This window comes from Anomaloglossus baeobatrachus, chromosome 11 (assembly GCF_048569485.1).
Source record: "Anomaloglossus baeobatrachus isolate aAnoBae1 chromosome 11, aAnoBae1.hap1, whole genome shotgun sequence".
Taxonomy (NCBI): Eukaryota; Metazoa; Chordata; class Amphibia; order Anura; family Aromobatidae; genus Anomaloglossus; species Anomaloglossus baeobatrachus.
Window position 1 is genome coordinate 17106739 of NC_134363.1, and position 20491 is coordinate 17127229.

Consider the following 20491-nt stretch of genomic DNA (forward strand, 5'->3'; position numbering starts at 1 on the left):
CATATTTCAGAACTGCAACGTTACTAAAGTATCAAAAAGCACAAGGTGTGCCATACTCAGGGACATGGCTAAGGTAAGGAAGGCTGAAAAATGACCACGTTTGAACAAGAAACATAAGATAGAACGTCAAGACTGGGCCAAGAAATATCTTAAGACTGATTATTCAAATGTTTTATGGACTGATGAAATGAGAGTGAGTCTTGATGGGCCAGATAGATGGGCCAGAGGCTGGATCAGTAAAGGGCGGAGAGCTCCACTCCGACTCAGACGCCAGCAAGGTGGAGGTGGGCACTGGTATGGGCTGGGATCATCAAAGATCAACTTGTGGGACCTTTTCAGGTTGAGGATGAAGTGAAGTTCAACTCCCAGACCTACTGCCGGTTTCTGGAAGACAACTTCTTCAAGCAGTGGTAGAGGAAGAAGTCAGTATCGTTTAAGAAAAACATGATTTTCATGCAGGACAATGCTCCATCACATGCATTCAACTACTCCACAGCGTGGCTGGCCAGTAAAGGTCTAACAGATGAAAAAATAATGACAAGGCCCCCTTGTTCAACTGATCTGAATCCCATAGAGAATCTCTGGTCCCTCATAAAATGTGAGACCTACAGAGAGGGAAAAAAAAGTGCACCTCTCGGAACAGTGTCTGGAGGCTGTGGTGGCTGCTGCACGCAATGTTGATCATAAACAGATCAAGCAATGACAGAATCTATGGATGACAGGCTGTTGAATGCCATCATAAAGAAAGGGGGCTATATTGGTCGCTAATTCTTCTAGGTCTTGTTTTTGCATGTCAGAAATGTTTATTTCTAAATTTTGTGCAGTTATATTGATTTACCTGGTGAAAAAAACAAGTGAGAGGGGAATAGATTTGGTTTTATTTAGTTGCCTAATAATTCTGCATATTGATAGTTACCTGCACAAACAAATATCCTCCTAAGATAGCCAAATCTAAAAAAATCCCCACTCCAACTTCCAAAAATATTAAGCTTTGATGTTTATGAGTTTTTTGGGTTGATTGAGAACATAGTTGTTGATCAATAATAAAAAAAAATCCTCTAAAATACAACTTGCCTAATAATTTTGCACATGGTGTATATACTAAAGCTGATGCTACAGTGGCACTATCATGCTGATGCTATACATACCTTTAGTTGGGAGATCGGATGTATAGTTTCTGAAATACAGGAAAGTAAAGTTTGTGAAGTTCACTGTTACTTGATTGATAGCAGCTACAGAATATCTAGTAGTTGGTGAGGTTTTGCTAGTTATTTCTGTCCCTATCTGCTGCTTGTCCTTCTTCCCTCTGTCTCTGTTATTACAGGAGAAAGAAGGAGGGAGGAAGGCCAGGGGGTGGAATGAGAGTCAGCAGACAGAGGCAGCAATTACTAGCAAAACCCAACCCACCTATTAGATATTCTGTTGCACCTATCAATCAAGTAACAGTGAATTTTACAAACTTTACTTGCTTATATTTCAGAAACTTTACATCCGATCTCACAACTAAAAGTATGTATTGAATCTTCATGACTGCACCAGTATAGCACTGGCTTTAGTTTATATAGGAAAATCCGGGTGGCCGGTCCTCTTTAATGAGCTAAAAATGTATGTCTGTATTCTTTAATTTTCCCATTGTGTCTATACAAACAATTTGATGATTTGTATAAAAAATGTAATGTTCTAACCTCGTATATTTATTATGAATTAATCAGACCAGGGATGAATTCTATTTAAATCATGAAAATAAAAATGGCATAAAGGGATGGATATTTTCTTTTGGCAGCTAAAAGGGAAAACAAATGTGAACAAATTAAATAATTCCACCCAAAACTTCCTCAGGGAAGGCAAATATATCCTCCTGATAAATTTCACGATATTTAAACATTGCACAAAAAACAAATAAGACACAACTTTTCTCTTTTGACAAGAATAAATACACAAATATTTTATGGATTCTTAAACATCGACTTTCCTCAGAGGAGAATTACCTGCTAAGGGGAGTGGATTCTTTTGGTGTGCCATTTTTTGGACTAGATCTCATCCATCCTATAATGCAATAGTTTCTTTACCTTTCCTAAGACTATATATATGATCGCTGTGTGCAGACTTCAGGATTAGGAGAAGAGAATCTGAGAAGACGCCCATCATCCACAATGAAGAACCTGCTCGCTTTGCTTTTCATGATCTCGGCTTTTGTCGTCTCAGGTAAGACCGGTGCAGCCACTTGTCAGCATATACACACATCACACTGAGGAAGCGTGTCAGCAGACTTCCCTGTAGAGTTCCTCCATCATACTAAACATGCCTATGATAATGTGAAATGGTATCTAAGGGGTAATTTTTCTCCGTGTGGAGAGTGAAATGCCTGATTTACCAGTGTAAGGAGGCTCATAAGCCATTTAATGCTTCTCTGGGAACTTTAACCCCTTAACCCCCTGGCAATTTTCCATTTTTTGGGGGTTTTTTTGCTCCCTTTCTCCCAAGAGCCATAACTTTTTTACTTTTTCATAATTAATTCCATACAGGGCTTATTTTTTGTGAGACAAGTTTTACTTTTGAATAAAAGAATGAGTTTGACCATATAATGTACTGGAAAATAGCAAAAAAAAATCCAAGTGTGGAAAAAATGTGATTGCACAATTATTTTTGGGATATTTTATGCAACATGTTCATTATATGGTAAAACTGATGTGTTGGTGTGATGCCTCAGGTTGGTACGAGTTTGTAGACAACAAAGATGTATAGGTTTACTTTTATCTAAGGGGTTAAAAAAATCACTAGCTTGTCTAAAAAAAGTGGAACACTTTGTGCTCCATATTCCAAAACCCATAGTATTCTCATTTTTCAGGATCTGTGGCTCAATGATAGCTTATTTTTTGCATCTCAATCTGTTGTTTATAACGGTACCATATTTGTACAGATGCAACATTTTGACAACCTGTTATTGCATTTTGCGCAAAATTTGTGACGACAAAAAAATGTAAGTTTGTCGATTGAAATTCTTTTGCCAATATGCCATTTACCGATCAGATGAATTGATTGTATATTTTGATAGACTGGGTGTTTCTGAATATGGTGATACCAAATGTGTGTATATATTATTTTTTTTTTTTTACCCTTTAATTTTCATTGGAGTAAATGGAGGTGATTTGAACTTTTAGAGTTTTTTATTTTTTTTTAATTTTTAAAACTTTTTATAAATTTGTTTTTATCTTACTACCCCCCTAGGGTGCTATAAGGATCAGCAGTCTGATCGCTTGTTCATTTCTGTATATCAGAGCAGCATTGCTCTGAACTACAGAAAAGCTGCTCTCCTCTCACACATGTCACGTGACTTCTGATGGCACCGGGTAAGTGAATATTTATCACGATGCACTAATACATAGCACTGTCAGATTTTGACAGTGAGCTGTAAGGGGTTAACAGGAGCCAGTTGATCATGGATCCACTTGTGCCTGGGAGGCACACATGTCAGCTGTTCAAATCAGCTGACAAGTGCAGGGATCGCCACCGGCTGCCTTCGGCAGCCAGCGGGGATATCAGTGACATGATCCATGATATACCCAGTACAACATGGGATTTGAAGAGGTTGCTATGCAAATTGCCTCTTCTGAGTAGAAAAGGATTTGATCTCTAGTGCCACCTATTCCAAATAGCAATCCTTAAAGTCATTATGAACTACCCTTGCCATATTATTTAGAATAAAAGCCAGAAGGTCAATCTGTAGACATGGTGTTTCAGTACATTGCCCCTTTTCATTGCAAAGGATGAGATTTTATTTGGATATAGGACAGGCATATCACTCTTCACAAGAAATGTTACCCCATAGATCCCAGTCTTAAGTCTCACATACAGCCAAATCAGCTCACAGATCAGATCAGTCCTCTTCCTTTCCAAAGAGACAATTTATAAATGTGAAATGCAAATTCTTGTAGATTTTGTACCTCTCTGGTAAGGCTGAAGTCTTGCGAGAGAGTCGCGCAAATATCGCATAGGCATCACCCGACATGGTTGCACACTCTCCGGACAGGAACAGGTTGGCTGCATGTAATTTTGTGCAGCTAACATGCTCGTGTCCGGAGACTGTGTGGCTGCACCGGGTGATGCTGATGTGAGACGCGCGAGACTCTCTCCCAAGTGTGACTCCGTCCTCAATCTGGTGTGCATTTTATAGGTTGTCCAGACTTCTGATAAAAGAAAGCAATCACTCCAAGTGAATGCAGACTTCTGAATGCTACCAGTATGTGCATCACATGCGGTCAGGATTAGCAATTATGAACAGTAAGAGCAGGCAGTTCTGTGAACACAAGTATGCCATTGCATACCTCCAGCCACATTCCAACTAGACGTGTTTGGCCTTTGTCAATATAGACAAATTGATTGAGACAGAGTATATCTAGTCAGAATTTGTCAATAGGTATGCGAATTTCCTTCTTGCGGTCACATAACCATCTCCTCTTGCCGTCAATACTGGAAAAATCCTAACAGCATGTGGTGCACACACTGTAAGAATTCAGAAGTCTGCACCTACATCGAGTAATTGCAGGCTCTTATTATAAGACCAGGCAGCCCTTTTTAACAATTTTCACATATGCAAAAATAACCTCTGGGGAAATGTTCTCTAATAAATGTGTCTCAAAATATTACATTTATTCACCTCTTAAAGAGGTGGTCTACTACTCAGCATTAGGGGCCATATCGATGTAAAGCTCATAAACAAGGCTTTTCTCAAATACCTTGTGTAGTCAATTGAGCCTTTGAGCGGCGCTATTGCCATCAGCTCATCCCCATCACGTGACCCCCGGGCACCGTTATCTCTGAAATCCGGTGATGTCACGTCAACTTTGATTGGCTATGATCATTAAAAAAAGCTGTTCATAGCAATCAATATATTAATATTTTCATGTGAATGCCCCTTTGTTAATGAGATCAAATAATATCACTGATTTCTTATCTTTTTTTTAGTCTTTTCCTATAAATGTTATTCGTGCTTTTCTCTAAACTCAACAACATGTAACGAGTCTCAGATTGAATGCCTTGGGGATCGATGTATGACCGCCTCCCAATTCTATGACAGAGGTGAGTGCAACTTATATTTTTGTTTATTATTTTAACAAAATTATAGTATTACTATCTCAGTTCTGGTTTCCTGATGTTTATTTACTTTTTCCATAGAGGGTGATGTGTTTAAGTCAATTTTTAAAAGCTGTGCCAATGAAACCTTGTGTGGAACCAACGGCTCAGCAGCATCGGAAAATGTAATGTTTCGATTTCATGCCAACTGTTGCACTGGAAACTTATGCAACACTGACAGATATAAAAGTAAGTGTCACAATAGTAATAATCATAATTCAAGGGGAATAATAGACTGATAATGATCAAAGTCCTACAGGTATTTAAAGAGGTTGTCCAGTACTTTTGTTGGCCTATCCTTTGGGTACGTCATCAATGTATGATTGGCTTTGATCTGACACCCTTTATCCCCCCTGATCAAGCATTTTCGGTGCCAGCAGTGGTAATAGGTGGCCAGAGATACTCAGTAGAGATGAGTGAACCTTTGGAAGTTCGATTATTCAAATACAGTCAAACCTTAAAAAGGTTTGTGATTCCCGACTTGATCTGAATTGCAATGGAATTCTGTAATTGGGCAGTTCGTGGCTCCATCAACATGCAGCTAGCCATAAGCAGAACACTTCCTTGGGAAGGCTGGGCAGGTTTTTTCAATTTTTTTTATGTGTGTACACACTGCATCTGATCACGCTGATTTTACCCCAAGTATGAACAGTTCAAACACTATGGCTTGCACAGGGTGGAGAATCAACCATACCGAAGCATAGTGCTGCTTACTTAAGTGTTTTGCACTCATAACTGTCTCGAACTTTGAACCTGAATTTTGGTTTTTTTTGGTAGTTGGTTTCCAAACCCGAACTCTGAACATCAAACTTCTGGATTGCTTATCTCTAATGGTCAGTTCCAGAGCTTGCCCGTTTTCTATTAGCAAGTATGGATGGGCACTGCACGTCCAACTCCTATTAATTTTAATTGGAGGTAGATGTGGGACTACCTGGCCACAATCAGTTGACGAGGCAGCTCCGGAACTAAGCATTTATGGCTCCCTGCCTAGATTTGTTAGAAAATATGAACTTTTTTTGCCTGTTGGCTGAACTTTTTTTAAAAGGAATTTCTATTTTAATAAACCAAGCACTGATAACTATGTATTTGCCTGAATTTAAATGTTATGAGTCATTGATATATCAAAATATTATATTTAAGCAAACCTTGTGTTTATTCCTCTAGTTCTTGCAGATCCAACACCAAATGGTATAAAATGTAAATCTGCCTTCTGCACTGGCAAAATAGAAGAATGCACGAGTGACAAGATGATGAACTGCACTGGATCCATGAACAAATGTTTCACATTTAGGGGGAAAACCATGGATCCAGGTAAGCAATTTTTCTTTGTTTTTAATGAAATGCTTTTGTTGCTCCAAATGCATATCAAATTTTAAAAAAACTCCAGATTTACTCTTAATAATCAAATATTTTATCATTAAGTTAATATAGTGTTTGTCTATTTTTGGTAATCTGGAACTAGAGATGAAATAATCAATTTTATTATAATTTTTTTTTAAAAAAAATCTATTTAAAAAAAAAACAAATATTTTTAACTCAATTTGTGCAAATCCAGAAAACTGGCAAATTTTCATACATTCTGTTGGCTGGGGGATGAGATAAAATAAATAACAAAAACAAGATTGTAAAGCTCAAATGAACAACTTTTTCTTTACTGTTTGAGAGATTATTATACACGGGAGAGAAAGGATAACCGTTAAGAAGATAAGGAGGATCTCTGAGCTGCCATGAAGAGTAGACAGTCAAAAGGTCATCAAGAAAGATTTATTTCTATGTGTTTCAGAGAAAACCTCTCTCCTTCAGGAAAAATCACATCTGAAGAAGAAGAGCGGTTCTCTCTGAAACACGTAGAAAGAAATCACTTTTGATGATCTTTTGACTGTCTATTCTTCATGGTAGAATTCCGATCATCCCTATCTAGCTAACGGTTATCCTCTATTTCACGTGGAAGATGTTTGTTAATTTGATCTCGACCATCTTGTTTTACTTATCTATAACCGAGGCCATGGCAGAGTCTATAGGCCCCGTTACATGCCACAACATAACTAACGATATATTGCCGGGGTCACGGATTCCATGACGCACATCCGGCATCGTTAGTGACGTGACGTCATTGCGTGTGACACCAACAAGCAGCCATTAACGATGGAAAATACTCATCAAATCATCCATCATTGACACATTGTTCATTTTCAAAAAATCATTGATTGTTGAGGATGCAGGTTGTTCGTCGTTCCCGAGGCAGCACAAATCGCTATGTGTGACACCTCAGGAATGACGAACTACAGCTTATCTGCGGCCGCCGGCAATAAGGAAGGAAGAAGAAGGGTGGGATGTTATGCCCCTCCGCTTCTATTGGGCGACCTCTTAGTGACGCCGCTATGACACCGCACAAACTGCCTCCTTAGAAAGGAGGCAATTCGCCGGCTACAGCGATGTTGCTAGGCAGGTAAGTCCGTGTGACGGCTCATAACAATATTGTGCGCCACGGGCAGCGATTTGCCCATTATGCACAAATGTCAGGGGCGGGTACGCTCGCTAGCGATATCGCTGTGTGCAAAGCCCCCTTTAGTCCAAGCTCTGGACAAAGGCTGGACAACAGTAATGATTAGTTGAATTTTACTACTATGTAAAAAATAAGTAATGACGTATGATCGTGTCAATAGAAGACTCATATTAACTTATAAAACCTTGACTTTCTAAAAAAAAAAATCAGGCAGAATAGGTTTATAGTTCCTATAGAACAATATTGAGTGATAGGTCCGAACAATATAAAGAAAGATTTTTTTCCAAAATACAAAACTTTATTTATCAGCAAATATTTTAAACATACACTTTACGTAAAAAGTCAGAAGAGCTACAGTGCAGATGGACAATGATGGCATCACAATCTCCTACCCCAACAACATTTCAAGTCACAATTCGAATGTCCAGTGTAGGAGGTCATGGCTTCTTTCCTATTAACATCTTTTCTATTGGTTTACCAATGTCAAATGTAACCCCTCTACCACCACTCCAATACCAAATGCTAAAATTAAAAAATGCTGCTTAACTTTTAAGACGTCTAACATCCTAACAAAATAAAAGGATGTATGAGAAATTAAGCTGATGTAAAGTAGAAGTATCATAAATACTATTTGTTAATTTTTTTGTGATGTGACTATTTGGTTTAATGGTATATAAATTTAAAGTTTGAAAATGTATTATTTTTCAAAGCTTTTATCAAATTTCAGAAATTTCTGTAAATAAGCTCAACACATAACCTGTAAATTCCAAGAGAGATCAGAGATAACAACCATGCATATCGCCCAAAAGAAGGAAAAGACATACATCACAAATGCATAGTATACGGGTGTATGGGCTATATGGATATAGGCAGACCTATGGATATTATGACATAAACACAAATGAGTAGAAAAAAATAGACAAAGAACCTATGGGGTCAAAATATAAGACTTTTATTGATTAAAAAAGGGGGGGAAAGGGGGTGTGCCACAAGGCAGGTTGACCAAAACAGAGAAAGCGGCATCACATGTGAATGCAGACACAATGTGGGGGCAGGGACTCCATGTAGATCCACAAAAATAGTTAGATATTAATGTAACCCATCCAATAACACGTCACATGGGGAAAGTGAGATACTGGTGTGCAAGAAAATAAATAAATAAAGCACAAGTGGCTGGAGCACACTGCATCTCACTTTCCACGTGGTAGCATGATAGTAATGAATGGGAAAAAAGTAAAGAGAGGTATAGGTGGTAACAATTACCTGGTCATAGAGGAGAGAGGAGAACCTGTCTGCACATGCGACGCCAAACCCCGACACACACGTTTCGGCGTCACCATCGTCAGGGGGTCATAATCTTTAGGCTATGTTCACACACTGCGTTTTTTACATGCGTTTTTGGTGCATTTTTGCTGCAGAAATTTCTTGAGAAATTCTTGAAACCTTTCTGCAGACATTCCCCAGCAAAACCTATGGCAAAAAAAATTAGCTGTGCGCATACTGCGTTTTTTTCTTAAGAAAATTCTTTCGGTAGATTTTCTTAAGAAAAAGAATGAGCATGTCACTTGTTTTCTGCAGCTAACTGCGTTATTCACTCAATTGACTGTAATGTAATCATCAGGACTATGTTTTCAATGTCTTTTGTGTAGGATCGGATGACACACGGTAGCACTTCCATGTGCATCCAATCCTACAAAAAACACATCGGATGCCATATGTCCGCTCTGTTATTATGGAACATGTCCTATTCTGTTCCATGATAACGGACTGTGACTCAATACAAGTCAATGGGCCCGCAAAATCCCCGGAAGCAGCACGGAAGCACTTCCGTGTGACCTCCGTTGGGTGCCCATGCAGTCTGTGTCCAGATCCAGCCCCACGGCTGCTCGCACAGCAGTGTGTCAGTTTCTGCCCACACTGCAGTATCAGCAGCTTCTCATACTGCAGTGTGTGCTGCCACGGGGATGACGAGCGCTGCTGTCAGGAGGATAGATGAGATCATTACCTGCTGTGACGATCTCCTGCACTCCTGACATCAGCACTCTCAATGACTTCTATGCCCGCCGCGTTTTCACATCACATCTCGTGGGCGGCCCGAGACTGTAACTAGCGGTGACGTCACAGGCTCCCGCGATACTGCTGAGAACGTGGCATGCATAGAAGTCAGTGACAGCGCTGACGTCATGAGTGCAGGAAATCACAGCAGGTAATGATCTCTTCTAACCTCCTGACAGCAGCGCTCGTCATCCCCTGCAGTGACCTGGGCTGACCTATTGATGTTAGGTCAGGTCACTGCACTACTCTCCTAGCCAATGGGGAACATTCTTTTCTTCATTGACTGGGACATTGACTATGGTATGGATTACACCGGACCCAGATTTGATTGTTCTTTTAAAAAAATTGGTGAAAGAGGGAATGTTTTGGAGACTGTTTTTTCAAATAACTTTTTTTGTTGTCTATTTTTTTTTATTACTGACTGGGTTGGAGATGTTGGGTATCTGATAGACACGTGACATAACTAACCCCAGGGCTTGATGCCAGGTGACATTACACATCTGGCATCAACCCCATATATTACCCCATTTGCCACCGCACCAGGGCAATGGGATGAGTTGGGGCAAGGCGCTAGAATTGGCCCATCCAATGGATGCGCCACTTCTGGGGTGGCTGTGGCCTGCAATTTTTAGGCTGGGTAGTGTCCAATAACAGTGGACCTCCCTAGTCTGAGAATACCAGACCACAGCTGTCCGCTTTACCTTGGCTGATGATCCAATTTGGGGGGGACCCCACGTTTTTTGTTTTAAATTATTTATTTAATTTAAAATAACAGTGTGGGGTGCCCTCAGTTTTGGATTACCAGCCAAGATGAAGCTGCCATCTGTGGTTTGCAGGCTGCAGACGTCTTCTTTACTATAGCTGGCTACGAAAGATAGGGGGGACCCCACGTAGGTTTTTTTTAATTATTTATTTATTTTTTGTCTAAATATAAGGCTAAGCACCCTTTAGTGCCACATGAAAGTCACTAAAGGGTGCCAGCTTAGAATATGCAGGGAGATGGGACATTATATTGGTCTTTCTCATCTATTATCTTTCTATCTATTCATCTATCCATCTATCTATCTATCTATTATCCATCTATCTATCTATCTATCTATCTATCCCTCTATCTATCTATCTATCTATCTATCTATCTATCTATCTATCTATCAATCCATCCATCTTTCTATCTATCTATCTATCCCTCTATCTATCCATCCATCTATCTATCTATCTATCGATTATCTATCTATTACCTATATTATTTATTGCTGTTAAAGCATTAAAAAACGCAGGGACCAACCTGCAAAAAAACGCACCAAAAGCGCACCAAAAATGCATTTTTGGTAGGTTATTGGTGCGTTTTTTAACGCAGGTGCGCTAATCCTTCACTCAAGAAATTCCTTAAGAAAATTTCTTAAGAAAAATCATTTTTCTAGTGTGAACATAGCCTTAAAGTACAATGTACCATGAAAAAAATATTCTTAGTTACTGAAATTTGTATAAACATTGCAAAGTTATAACAACACAAAGCAACTCTCATCAAATTTGAATGATAGGGCTTGATTCCAAAACTGTCATTATGTGGTTAAAGCATTTTTATTTAGAATATGTAACATATTTTACCTCGTGATATCAATTGGTTTTGTTTTTACAGACTTGGTATGGAATAACGTTTCTGCAAAAGGTTGCATTAATGATGATGCCTGCAAATTCAGCTTTGACAGCGCTATTGGGGTTTCAGAAGGACAAAGGCAGGAGTTTATCTGTTATGAGTGAATGAATCAATGGCATCAACACTATTCAATTTCCTAACAAAAATCCACTATAATATTTCCTTCTAAAAATTATATAGAAGGATACAATACAATTTCTAGTGGTATATTTAATTAATTTCTTAGTTTTAGAATGAAAATCCAGAGCCTTTTTTTATCAAATTTTTCAAGTCTGGTATGTATCACTTTTTTTGGTCTTAACTTTAAAATACTCCTGGATATCCCAATAATTCTGAGATTTCCTTGTTTATGTCTTAGTTTTCTTTATGTTAATGTAAATTGATGTCATTATGAAAATATTTGAAATTTGAATAAAATTTAAAAAAAAAAAAAAATATCACAATTTTTGAATATTGGACTGTTATTACCTTAAATCAGATAGTCATTATTAGAGATGAGCGAACCGGTCCCGGTTCGGCTCGAGGTCGGTTCGCCGAACGGAGGTCCCGTTCGAGTTCGGTTCGTCGAACGTTCGACGAACCGAACTCGAACTGCATAGGAAACAATGGCAGGCATTCACAAACACATAAAAACACCTAGAAAACACCCTCAAAGGTATCCAAAAGGTGACAAACAACTCACAACACAACACAAACACATGGGAAAGTGACAAGGACATATACTCATGCGAAAACAAAACAGCTGGACAAGGAAAAAGAGGAGAACACACAGATATATGAGTATATGCAAGGAAACATCGATTCCATTATTGTGCAACTTGAGCCCTGCTCATTTTAGGCTTCCAATCTTGATAAATTGCCATAGCTCGCCACGTACGCCTTGGGGATCTTGTCGTGTCCTGCAGCCAGAGTTCTCTCAGAACCTGTCTTCAGTGCTGCTGGGGGTCTGCTGGCAGATAAGCACACGTGTCTGTCCACTGACAATGTGGACATGGCTCTCAAAGGACTTTTCTTCCCCTGGGTCAGCCAGGGGACGGGAAAGGCACGCGTATTTTTGAGAGTGCTTCATGCAAAGCATCTTTTTCTTTTTCAAAAGGGAAGGTCAACTGATGCCAGTCAAGTGGGGTGTGTGTGGCCCAGTTAGTGGAAACGAGGGAGACTGTGGTTGGAGTCCCCTTACTGTGTTTTACATGCTTTTAGAAGGGCATGACATGGCTTAGAGGTTGACTTTCAGCATCTGGAAACTGTTGGCTACCAAAATGCTGCCTTTCCAACCTTTTTAACCGAGGATTTTCGAGACCTTATGCCCATCGCAGTGCCCCAAGAGCCGATGCCCAGGCGCCACTCCTTCTCCAACAAAGGCGTGCACGCGCTACACCAGCATGTCGCACTAAACATCACTGATTCCTTGAGAAACTCTGTGTGACAGGGTGCATTTCATCACAGATAATTGGCCCAGTAAGCATGGACAGGGGCGTTACATGTCGCTGACTGGGCAATGGGTTACTGTGGGGAGAGATGGAGAAGGGTCTGTTGTACAAGTCTTGCCGTCCCCACGAGTTGTGTCAATCCTTCTTCTGTATGTAGAAGTTAATACACTGCTTCTGCCTCTTCAACCTCGTGTGGGTCCTCCACCTTGGCGCAAACCCTGTGTGGTAATGCAGCCCAGTGGGTGACCATAACCTGCGTCCACCTGCGCCGCTGGCATCGACTCCTCTCCCATCATCAGCACTATGCATGAAAGGAACACGTTGTCACCTGGCGACCGGAGTACAAATTGACGGAGCGTACTCCGTTGGTGACTTAACAGCCGTGTGCGGCAATGATGCAAACCTGGCTGCGGGCCATCGTCAGGGCAATGTGACACACGTGCCTTGTATGGCTCACGTGTTGAACCTAATTCTCCAGCAATTTTTAAAACACCATCACGGCCTACATGGCCTTGTGCAGCGGGCACGCTCGCTATGTGCTCACTTCCATCGTGCGCACACAGCAGCTCAACAACTTTCATCACTCCGGAAGTCTTAGGGTCTGGCAGTTAAACGCCGGAAATGCGATGTTCCGACACGCAGGAATTGGAATCTGCACATGTTGCAGCGTTTGTGGCAGCACCGCCGAACCCTGCTGAAATACGGTATGACATATAGCCTGGGATAACTTGATCCAGAGGTGGTGCAGATCACGCTGCTGGAGTGGTGTCAGATCAAGGACCTATGCACCCTGCTACACAGTTTACAAATGTCGACGAAGATGTTTAGCACTGGCAATGTCATTCTCAGCGTGACAATTCTGGTCATCTACATGATGGAGCACACTGTAATTATTATTCGGAGTCAGGTGTTGGGACAAGAGGAAGGGGAGGAAGTACAGGAGGAGTCATATGCGGAAGGGATAACAAGATCTACGAGGTCCAGATGGTCAGCGGCACCTATGCGGCAGTCATGGTGAGGGAGAGGGATTAACAAAGGCGCATAGTATAAGCAAAAAGTGTTGAGGAAAGTGCAGGAGCCCATGAAGAAATGGAGGACGAACTGGCGATGGGCATGGAAGATTCAGCAGAGGAGTGAGAGCTTGCTCACATTTCGGTTGTGCGAGGTTGTGGGGAGAGGGCAGAGGAAGGAGGCACGATTCTCACCTCTCTGCCACCAACACACCAAGGATTTGGTCCTCCTGGATGCACAAGACACATGAGCGCCTTCTTGCTGCACTACCTACATGACCCTCGGATTGTACGAATTCGAAGTAATCCTGAATACTGGGTTGCCACACTGTTAGATCCCCGGTACAAGACAAAATTTGGCGAAATAATTCCTGCCATAGAAATGGACGCACGTATACAGGAGTATCTGCACAATGTGGTACGCAATCTTAGATCTGCTTTTCCACTAAACACCAGTGCTGCACAGAGTGAATCTCAACGCTTTGTCATGGATAGGAGGAAATGGTCTTTTCCTTGTCCACATCGGAGGGACCGAGGGCTGGCTGCTGTGCTGAGATGGCGTTGAGTACGGTGTCCCTGCAGAGTTGCACTTTTGGTCATATACCAAAATGAGTTGAAAAAGGACAGATGCTGGTGGAAAGGGGAACAGGTGTGTTGGAAAGTTTTGGTCCGTGGATTTGGTGGTTAAGCAAAAGTAACATTTGATGAAGAAACACCATCTGTTACAGTGGGACTGGCAGATTTGGATAAGGTGGTATATACTATGTTACCGCTATATAACGAAAATTAATAAGAAAAGAAAGAGAAAGGTATATATCCCCATCAGCAGTCAGTGTCCACCGTGCTCCCAGTTGGAAAAGGAGAGGTTGGCAACTGGAAGGTTTGGTGGAGGATACAGAGCTGTGTGGCTATGAAACTAATAGTAGCCTGAACCGAGTTAGACGCCATTCGGATCTGGAGACTGGGAGCCCTGTTAGCGTCACAGGGTCCACATGCCCACCCAGCCCAGGAACTCCCTGTTAACAACACAGGAGCCATTGAGTACGCTGACCGTGTGCGTAGGGGCCACACCTGTGGACAGCAGGCGCAGCAGCAGGCCTGTTAATGCCACTGGGCTGCACAAGCAGGACTGGTAGGACAGGAGCTGGTCTTAACCGTTCTGCGTTACCAACTGTGGTGGTGGCCTGCATCGACACCCTATCCCTGCCTACCTCTGGCCTAAAGCCGCAATGGGTTCAACACATGGAGGTGTGCTCTTTCGGAGCATAATAGAAGAATGCGCACCTCCTTGTTGGCTCCAGCCCCTTTTATAACCTGGGTCCGCCGCAAACCAGGGTGAACCACAATGAACCTCCTGGAGACAAAAGTAGAGTGACACGTCATGAGTGGCATAACTAGCGTCCTATTTGGAACCGCAACTTCAATGATGACCTCATGGCTGCCATGACCCAAACACCTCACCAGTCATCGTCTGACCATCAATAATGCGGTGACAAGTCATAGGGGTGGGCCTCTGCAAGTCATTTGGGAGGACACCTGATGCCCTGTGGTCTATATGGGACCCCCACATCAGGGGCAGGGCCAAAGAGTTCATTACCGGACCTAGTCTCTGATGCAGTAAGTGCCTGAGCATGCTCAGTAGCATGAAATACAGTCTCTGAAAAAAGACTATCAGCTTTAGCATGGTGTCTAGGCACAAAACAGGACTTAGACCCAGCACGGAATGCAAGCACCTGTGCAAAGAGGCTTTTGACACTTAGTGTGGGAGCATGCGCTGTATCCCGAAATGAAGACTTAGCGTCAGGAATGGCACAGTCAGGCTGAGCATACTCACTAGGCGAAATACTGTAGTTAGGCTGCAGCTGGGGTAAATCGCACACGCATGCGCACTAGCTGCCTCTCCACACTTAGACGTGGAGGGGAAATTGCTCTTCGGGTGTGAACTTGGAGATGCTGTCTATGAACAGAAGGAAAAGCTAAAGGAAGCCTGACTTTCTATCCCTCCGAATTATCAAATGCAGCAATGAATTCCCTGAGTTTGCTATAACATTAGCGTAGCAAAATGTGCATGAGGGTGTCATGTAGAGGTGCTAGAAATAGCTTGGCACCAGTGGGGCACTAATGGAATACAACAGCCAGTTCTATGATGCCACTAAATGGCAGTATTTTTTGCTATCATTAAAGCTTATTAAAAACAGAGCAGGAGGGTGTCATGCACAGGTGCTGCACATAGATTTGCACTAGTGTGACTAGACAAAAGTCCAATAGCCACGTTTAGGATGCCACTAGGTACACTGACTGTTTGCTAGTATAATGGCTTAGTTAAAAAGAGTTGGAGTGTGCAATGCAGGCAGACATGCTGCAAATATCTTTCCACTAGTGTGACTACACAAAAGTCCAATAGCCACGTTTAGGATGCCACTAGGTACACTGAATGTTTGCTAGTATAATGGCTTAGTTATAATGAGTTGGAGTGTGCAGAGGACAGGAGGGTACAGTGCCAGGATTGTGGGGCTCTGGGTAGAGGAATGGAAGCCTGCCTTTCTATTCCCTTCTAATGGGGAAATGCAGCGACAAAATCCCTGACCTTGGCTACACAGACGCTGTTGCTGTTTTCAGGACCTGTCACCTATGGCTCTGACCCTGCCGGTTTGAGCCCTTAAAAGGACTGATAGAAAGTGCTCTCCCTAAGCTGTCTAGCGCTGTGTATGGAATGCATTCAGCTGTATCGGCGATAGGACAAAGGACGGAGCTGCGACAGTGATGTCTGACACCAAAGACGCAGAAGAGATAATGGCTTCCGGACGGGCAGATACTCGTTTTTATAATGCAGGGACATGTGACATGGACATCCTATCACACATGCCGTTGCTTCTCTGGTTAAAAGTCCACTTAGCTGTGTGTGTGTCTGGGATTGGCTGACATGCCACAAGACGCGCGCGTTTAGGGAAGGAAGACAAGGAAAAAAAAAAAAAATGGCGATCGCCATTATACAAACAGCAGTGATCTGAAGGCGCTGTTCCCGCACACTATACACTGAAATGTCATAATAGTGTGAGTCACAGAGTGACTTACACTATTACAGCGGAAAGCCAGCTAGGAATTAGCTGTTTTTTTGCTGCTAGAATCGTTCTCGAACGTTTCTAGAACTATCGAGCTTTTGCAAAAAGCTCGAGTTCTAGTTCGATCTAGAACAGGCCCCAAAATCACTCGAGCCTAGAACTGGAGAACCTCGAACCACGAACCGCGCTCAACTCTAGTCATTATATGCAAAATAGTTAAAGAAAAATTATCACAAGGATCAAACCTCCCAGGCTATTTATATATAAGTATGCAGGTCATGGAAAGTTAAGTAGCATGATGCCTTCATATAAGTGAACCGATATCTTATTCGAGAGTAAGGGTTTTAGCCAGAGAAGCAACGGCATGTGTGATAGGATGTCCATGTCACATGTCCCTGCATTATAAAACCGGACATTTTCCTCCAGGACGCCATTATCTCTTCTGCGTCTTTGGTGTCCTTTGTCCTATCGCCGATACAGCTGTATGCGCTCCATACACAGCACTAGACAGCTTAGGGAGAGCACTTTCTATCAGTCCTTTTAAGGGCTCAAACCGGCAGGGTCAGAGCCATAGGTGACAGGTCCTGAAAACAGAGACAGCGTCTGTGTAGCCAAGGTCAGGGATTTCGTCGCTGCATTTCCCCATTAGGAGGGAATAGAAAGGCAGGCTTCCATTCCTCTACCCATACCCACAATCCTGGCACTGTACCCTCCTGTCCTCTGCACACTCCAACTCTTTTTAACTAAGCCAATATACTAGCAAACAGTCAGTGTACCTAGTGGCATCCTAAACGTGGCTATTATACTTTTGTCTAGTCACACTAGTGCAAAGATATTTGCAGCACGTCTGCCTGCATTGCACACTCCAACTCATTATAACTAAGCCATTATACTAGCAAACAGTCAGTGTACCTAGTGGCATCCTAAACGTGGCTATTGTACTTTTGTGTAGTCAAACTAGTGGAAAGATATTTGCAGCACGTCTGCCTGCATTGCACACTCCAACTCTTTTTAACTAAGCCATTATACTAGCAAACAGTCAGTGTACCTAGTGGCATCCTAAACGTGGCTATTGGACTTTTGTGTAGTCACACTAGTGCAAAGATATTTGCAGCACGTCTGCCTGCATTGCACACTCCAATTCTTTTTAACTAAGCCATTATACTAGCAAACAGTCAGTGTACCTAGTGGCATCCTAAACGTGGCTATTGGACTTTTGTCTAGTCAAACTAGTGCAAATCTATGTGCAGCACCTGTGCATGACACCCTCCTGCTCTGTTTTTAATAAGCTATAATGATAGCAAAAAATACTGCCATTTAGTGGCATCATAGAACTGGCTGTTGTATTCCATTAGTGCCCCACTGGTGCCAAGCTATTTCTAGCACCTCTACATCACACCCTCATGCACATTTTGCTACGCTAATGTTATAACAAACTCAGGGAATTCATTGCTGCATTTGATAATTCGGAGGGATAGAAAGTGAGGCTTCCTTTAGCTTTTCCTTCTGTTCATAGACAGCATCTCCAAGTTCACACCCGAAGAGCAATTTCTCCTCCACGTCTAAGTGTGGAGAGGCAGCTAGTGCGCATGCGTGTGCCGATTTACCCCAGCTGCAGCCTAATTACAGTGTTTCGCCTAGTGAGTATGCTCAGCCTGACTGTGCCATTCCTGACGCTAAGTCTTCATTTCGGGATACAGCGCATGCTCCCACACTAAGTGTCAAAAGCCTCTTTGCACAGGTACTTGCATTCCGTGCCGGGTCTAAGTCCTGTTTTGTGCCTAGACACCATGCTAAAGCTGATAGTCTTTTTTCAGAGACGGTATTTCATGCTACTGAGCATGCTCAGGCACTTACTGCATCAGAGACTAGGTCCGGTAATGAACTCTTTGGCCCTGCCCCTGATGTGGGGGTCCCATATAGACCACAGGGCATCAGGTGTCCTCCCAAATGGCTTGCAGAGGCCCACCCCTATGACTTGTCACCGCATTATTGATGGTCAGACGATGACTGGTGAGGTGTTTGGGTCATGGCAGCCATGAGGTCATCATTGAAGTTGCGGTTCCAAATAGGACGCTAGTTATGCCACTCATGACGTGTCACTCTACTTTTGTCTCCAGGATGTTCATTGTGGTTCACCCTGGTTTGGGGCGGACCCAGGTTATAAAAGGGGCTGGAGCCAACAAGGAGGTGCGCATTCTTCTATTATGCTCCGAAAGAGCATACCTCCATGTGTTGAACCCATTGCGGCTTTAGGCCAGAGGTAGGCAGGGATAGGGTGTCGATGCAGGCCACCACCACAGTTGGTAACGCAGAACGGTTAAGACCAGCTCCTGTCCTACCAGTCCTGCTTGTGCAGCCCAGTGGCATTAACAGGCCTGCTGCTGCTGATGCGCCTGCTGTCCACAGGTGTGGCCCCTACGCACACGGTCAGCGTACTCAATGGCTCCTGTGTTGTTTTTAGGGAGTTCCTGGGCTGGGTGGGAATGTGGACCCTGTGACGCTAACAGGGCTCCCAGTCTCAAGATCCGAGTGGCGTCTAACTCGGTTCAGGCTACTATTAGTTTCATAGCCACACAGCTCTGTATCCTCCACCAAACCTTCCAGTTGCCAACCTCTCCTTTTCCAACTGGGAGCACGGTGGACACTGACTGCTGATGGGGATATATACCTTTCTCTTTCTTTTCTTATTAATTTTCGTTATATAGCGTAATATAGTATATACCACCTTATCCAAATCTGCCAGTCCCACTGTAACAGATGGTGTTTCTTCATCAAATGTTACTTTTGCTTAACCACCAAATCCACGGACCAAAACTTTTTTCCCCTTTCCAACACACCTGTTACCCTTTCCAACAGCATCTGTCCTTTTTCAACTCATTTTGGTATATGACCAAAAGTGCAACTCTGCAGGGACACCGTACTCAATGCCATCTCAGCACAGAAGCCATCCCTCGGTCCCTCCGATGTGGACAAGGAAAACACCATTTCCTCCTATCCATGGCAAAGCGTTGAGATTCACTCTGTGCAGCACTGGTGTTTAGTGGAAAAGCAGATCTAAGATTGCGTACCACATTGTGCAGATACTCCTGTATACGTGCGTCCATTTCTATGGCAGGAATTATTTCGCCAAATTTTGTCTTGTACCGGGGATCTAACAGTGTGGCAACCCAGTATTCAGGATTACTTCGAATTCGTACAATCCGAGGGTCATGTAGGTAGTGCAGCAAGAAGGCGCTCATGTGTCTTGTGCATCCAGGAGGACCAAGTCCTTGGTGTGTTGGTGGCAGAGAGGTGAGAATCGTGCCTCCTTCCTCTGCCCTCTCCCCACAACCTCGCACAACCGAAATGTGAGCAAGCTCTCACTCCTCTGCTGAGTCTTCCATGCCCATCGCCAGTTCGTCCTCCATTTCTTCATGGGCTCCTGCACTTTCCTCAACACTTTTTGCTGATACTATGTGCCTTTGTTAATCCCTCTCCCTCACCATGACTGCCGCATAGGTGCCGCTGACCATCTGGACCTCGTAGATCTTGTTATTCCTTCCGCATATGACTCCTTTTGTACTTCCTCCCCTTCCTCTTGTCCCAACACCTGACTCCGAAAAATAATTACAGTGTGCTCCATCCTGTAGATGACC

The 20491-nt window shown here is 42.8% G+C and overlaps 1 protein-coding gene across 1 annotated transcript; it reads left to right on the plus strand.

The window, feature by feature from the left end:
- Positions 1–2001: 2001 nt before the first annotated feature.
- On the plus strand, positions 2002–11731 carry LOC142256275 (phospholipase A2 inhibitor NAI-like). The gene is made up of 5 exons (XM_075327881.1): positions 2002–2205; positions 4966–5079; positions 5176–5322; positions 6298–6444; positions 11334–11731. The coding sequence occupies exons 1-5, from the start codon at positions 2154–2156 to the stop codon at positions 11453–11455; spliced, it is 582 nt and encodes a 193-aa protein (XP_075183996.1). The 5' UTR covers positions 2002–2153; the 3' UTR covers positions 11456–11731.
- Positions 11732–20491: the final 8760 nt, after the last annotated feature.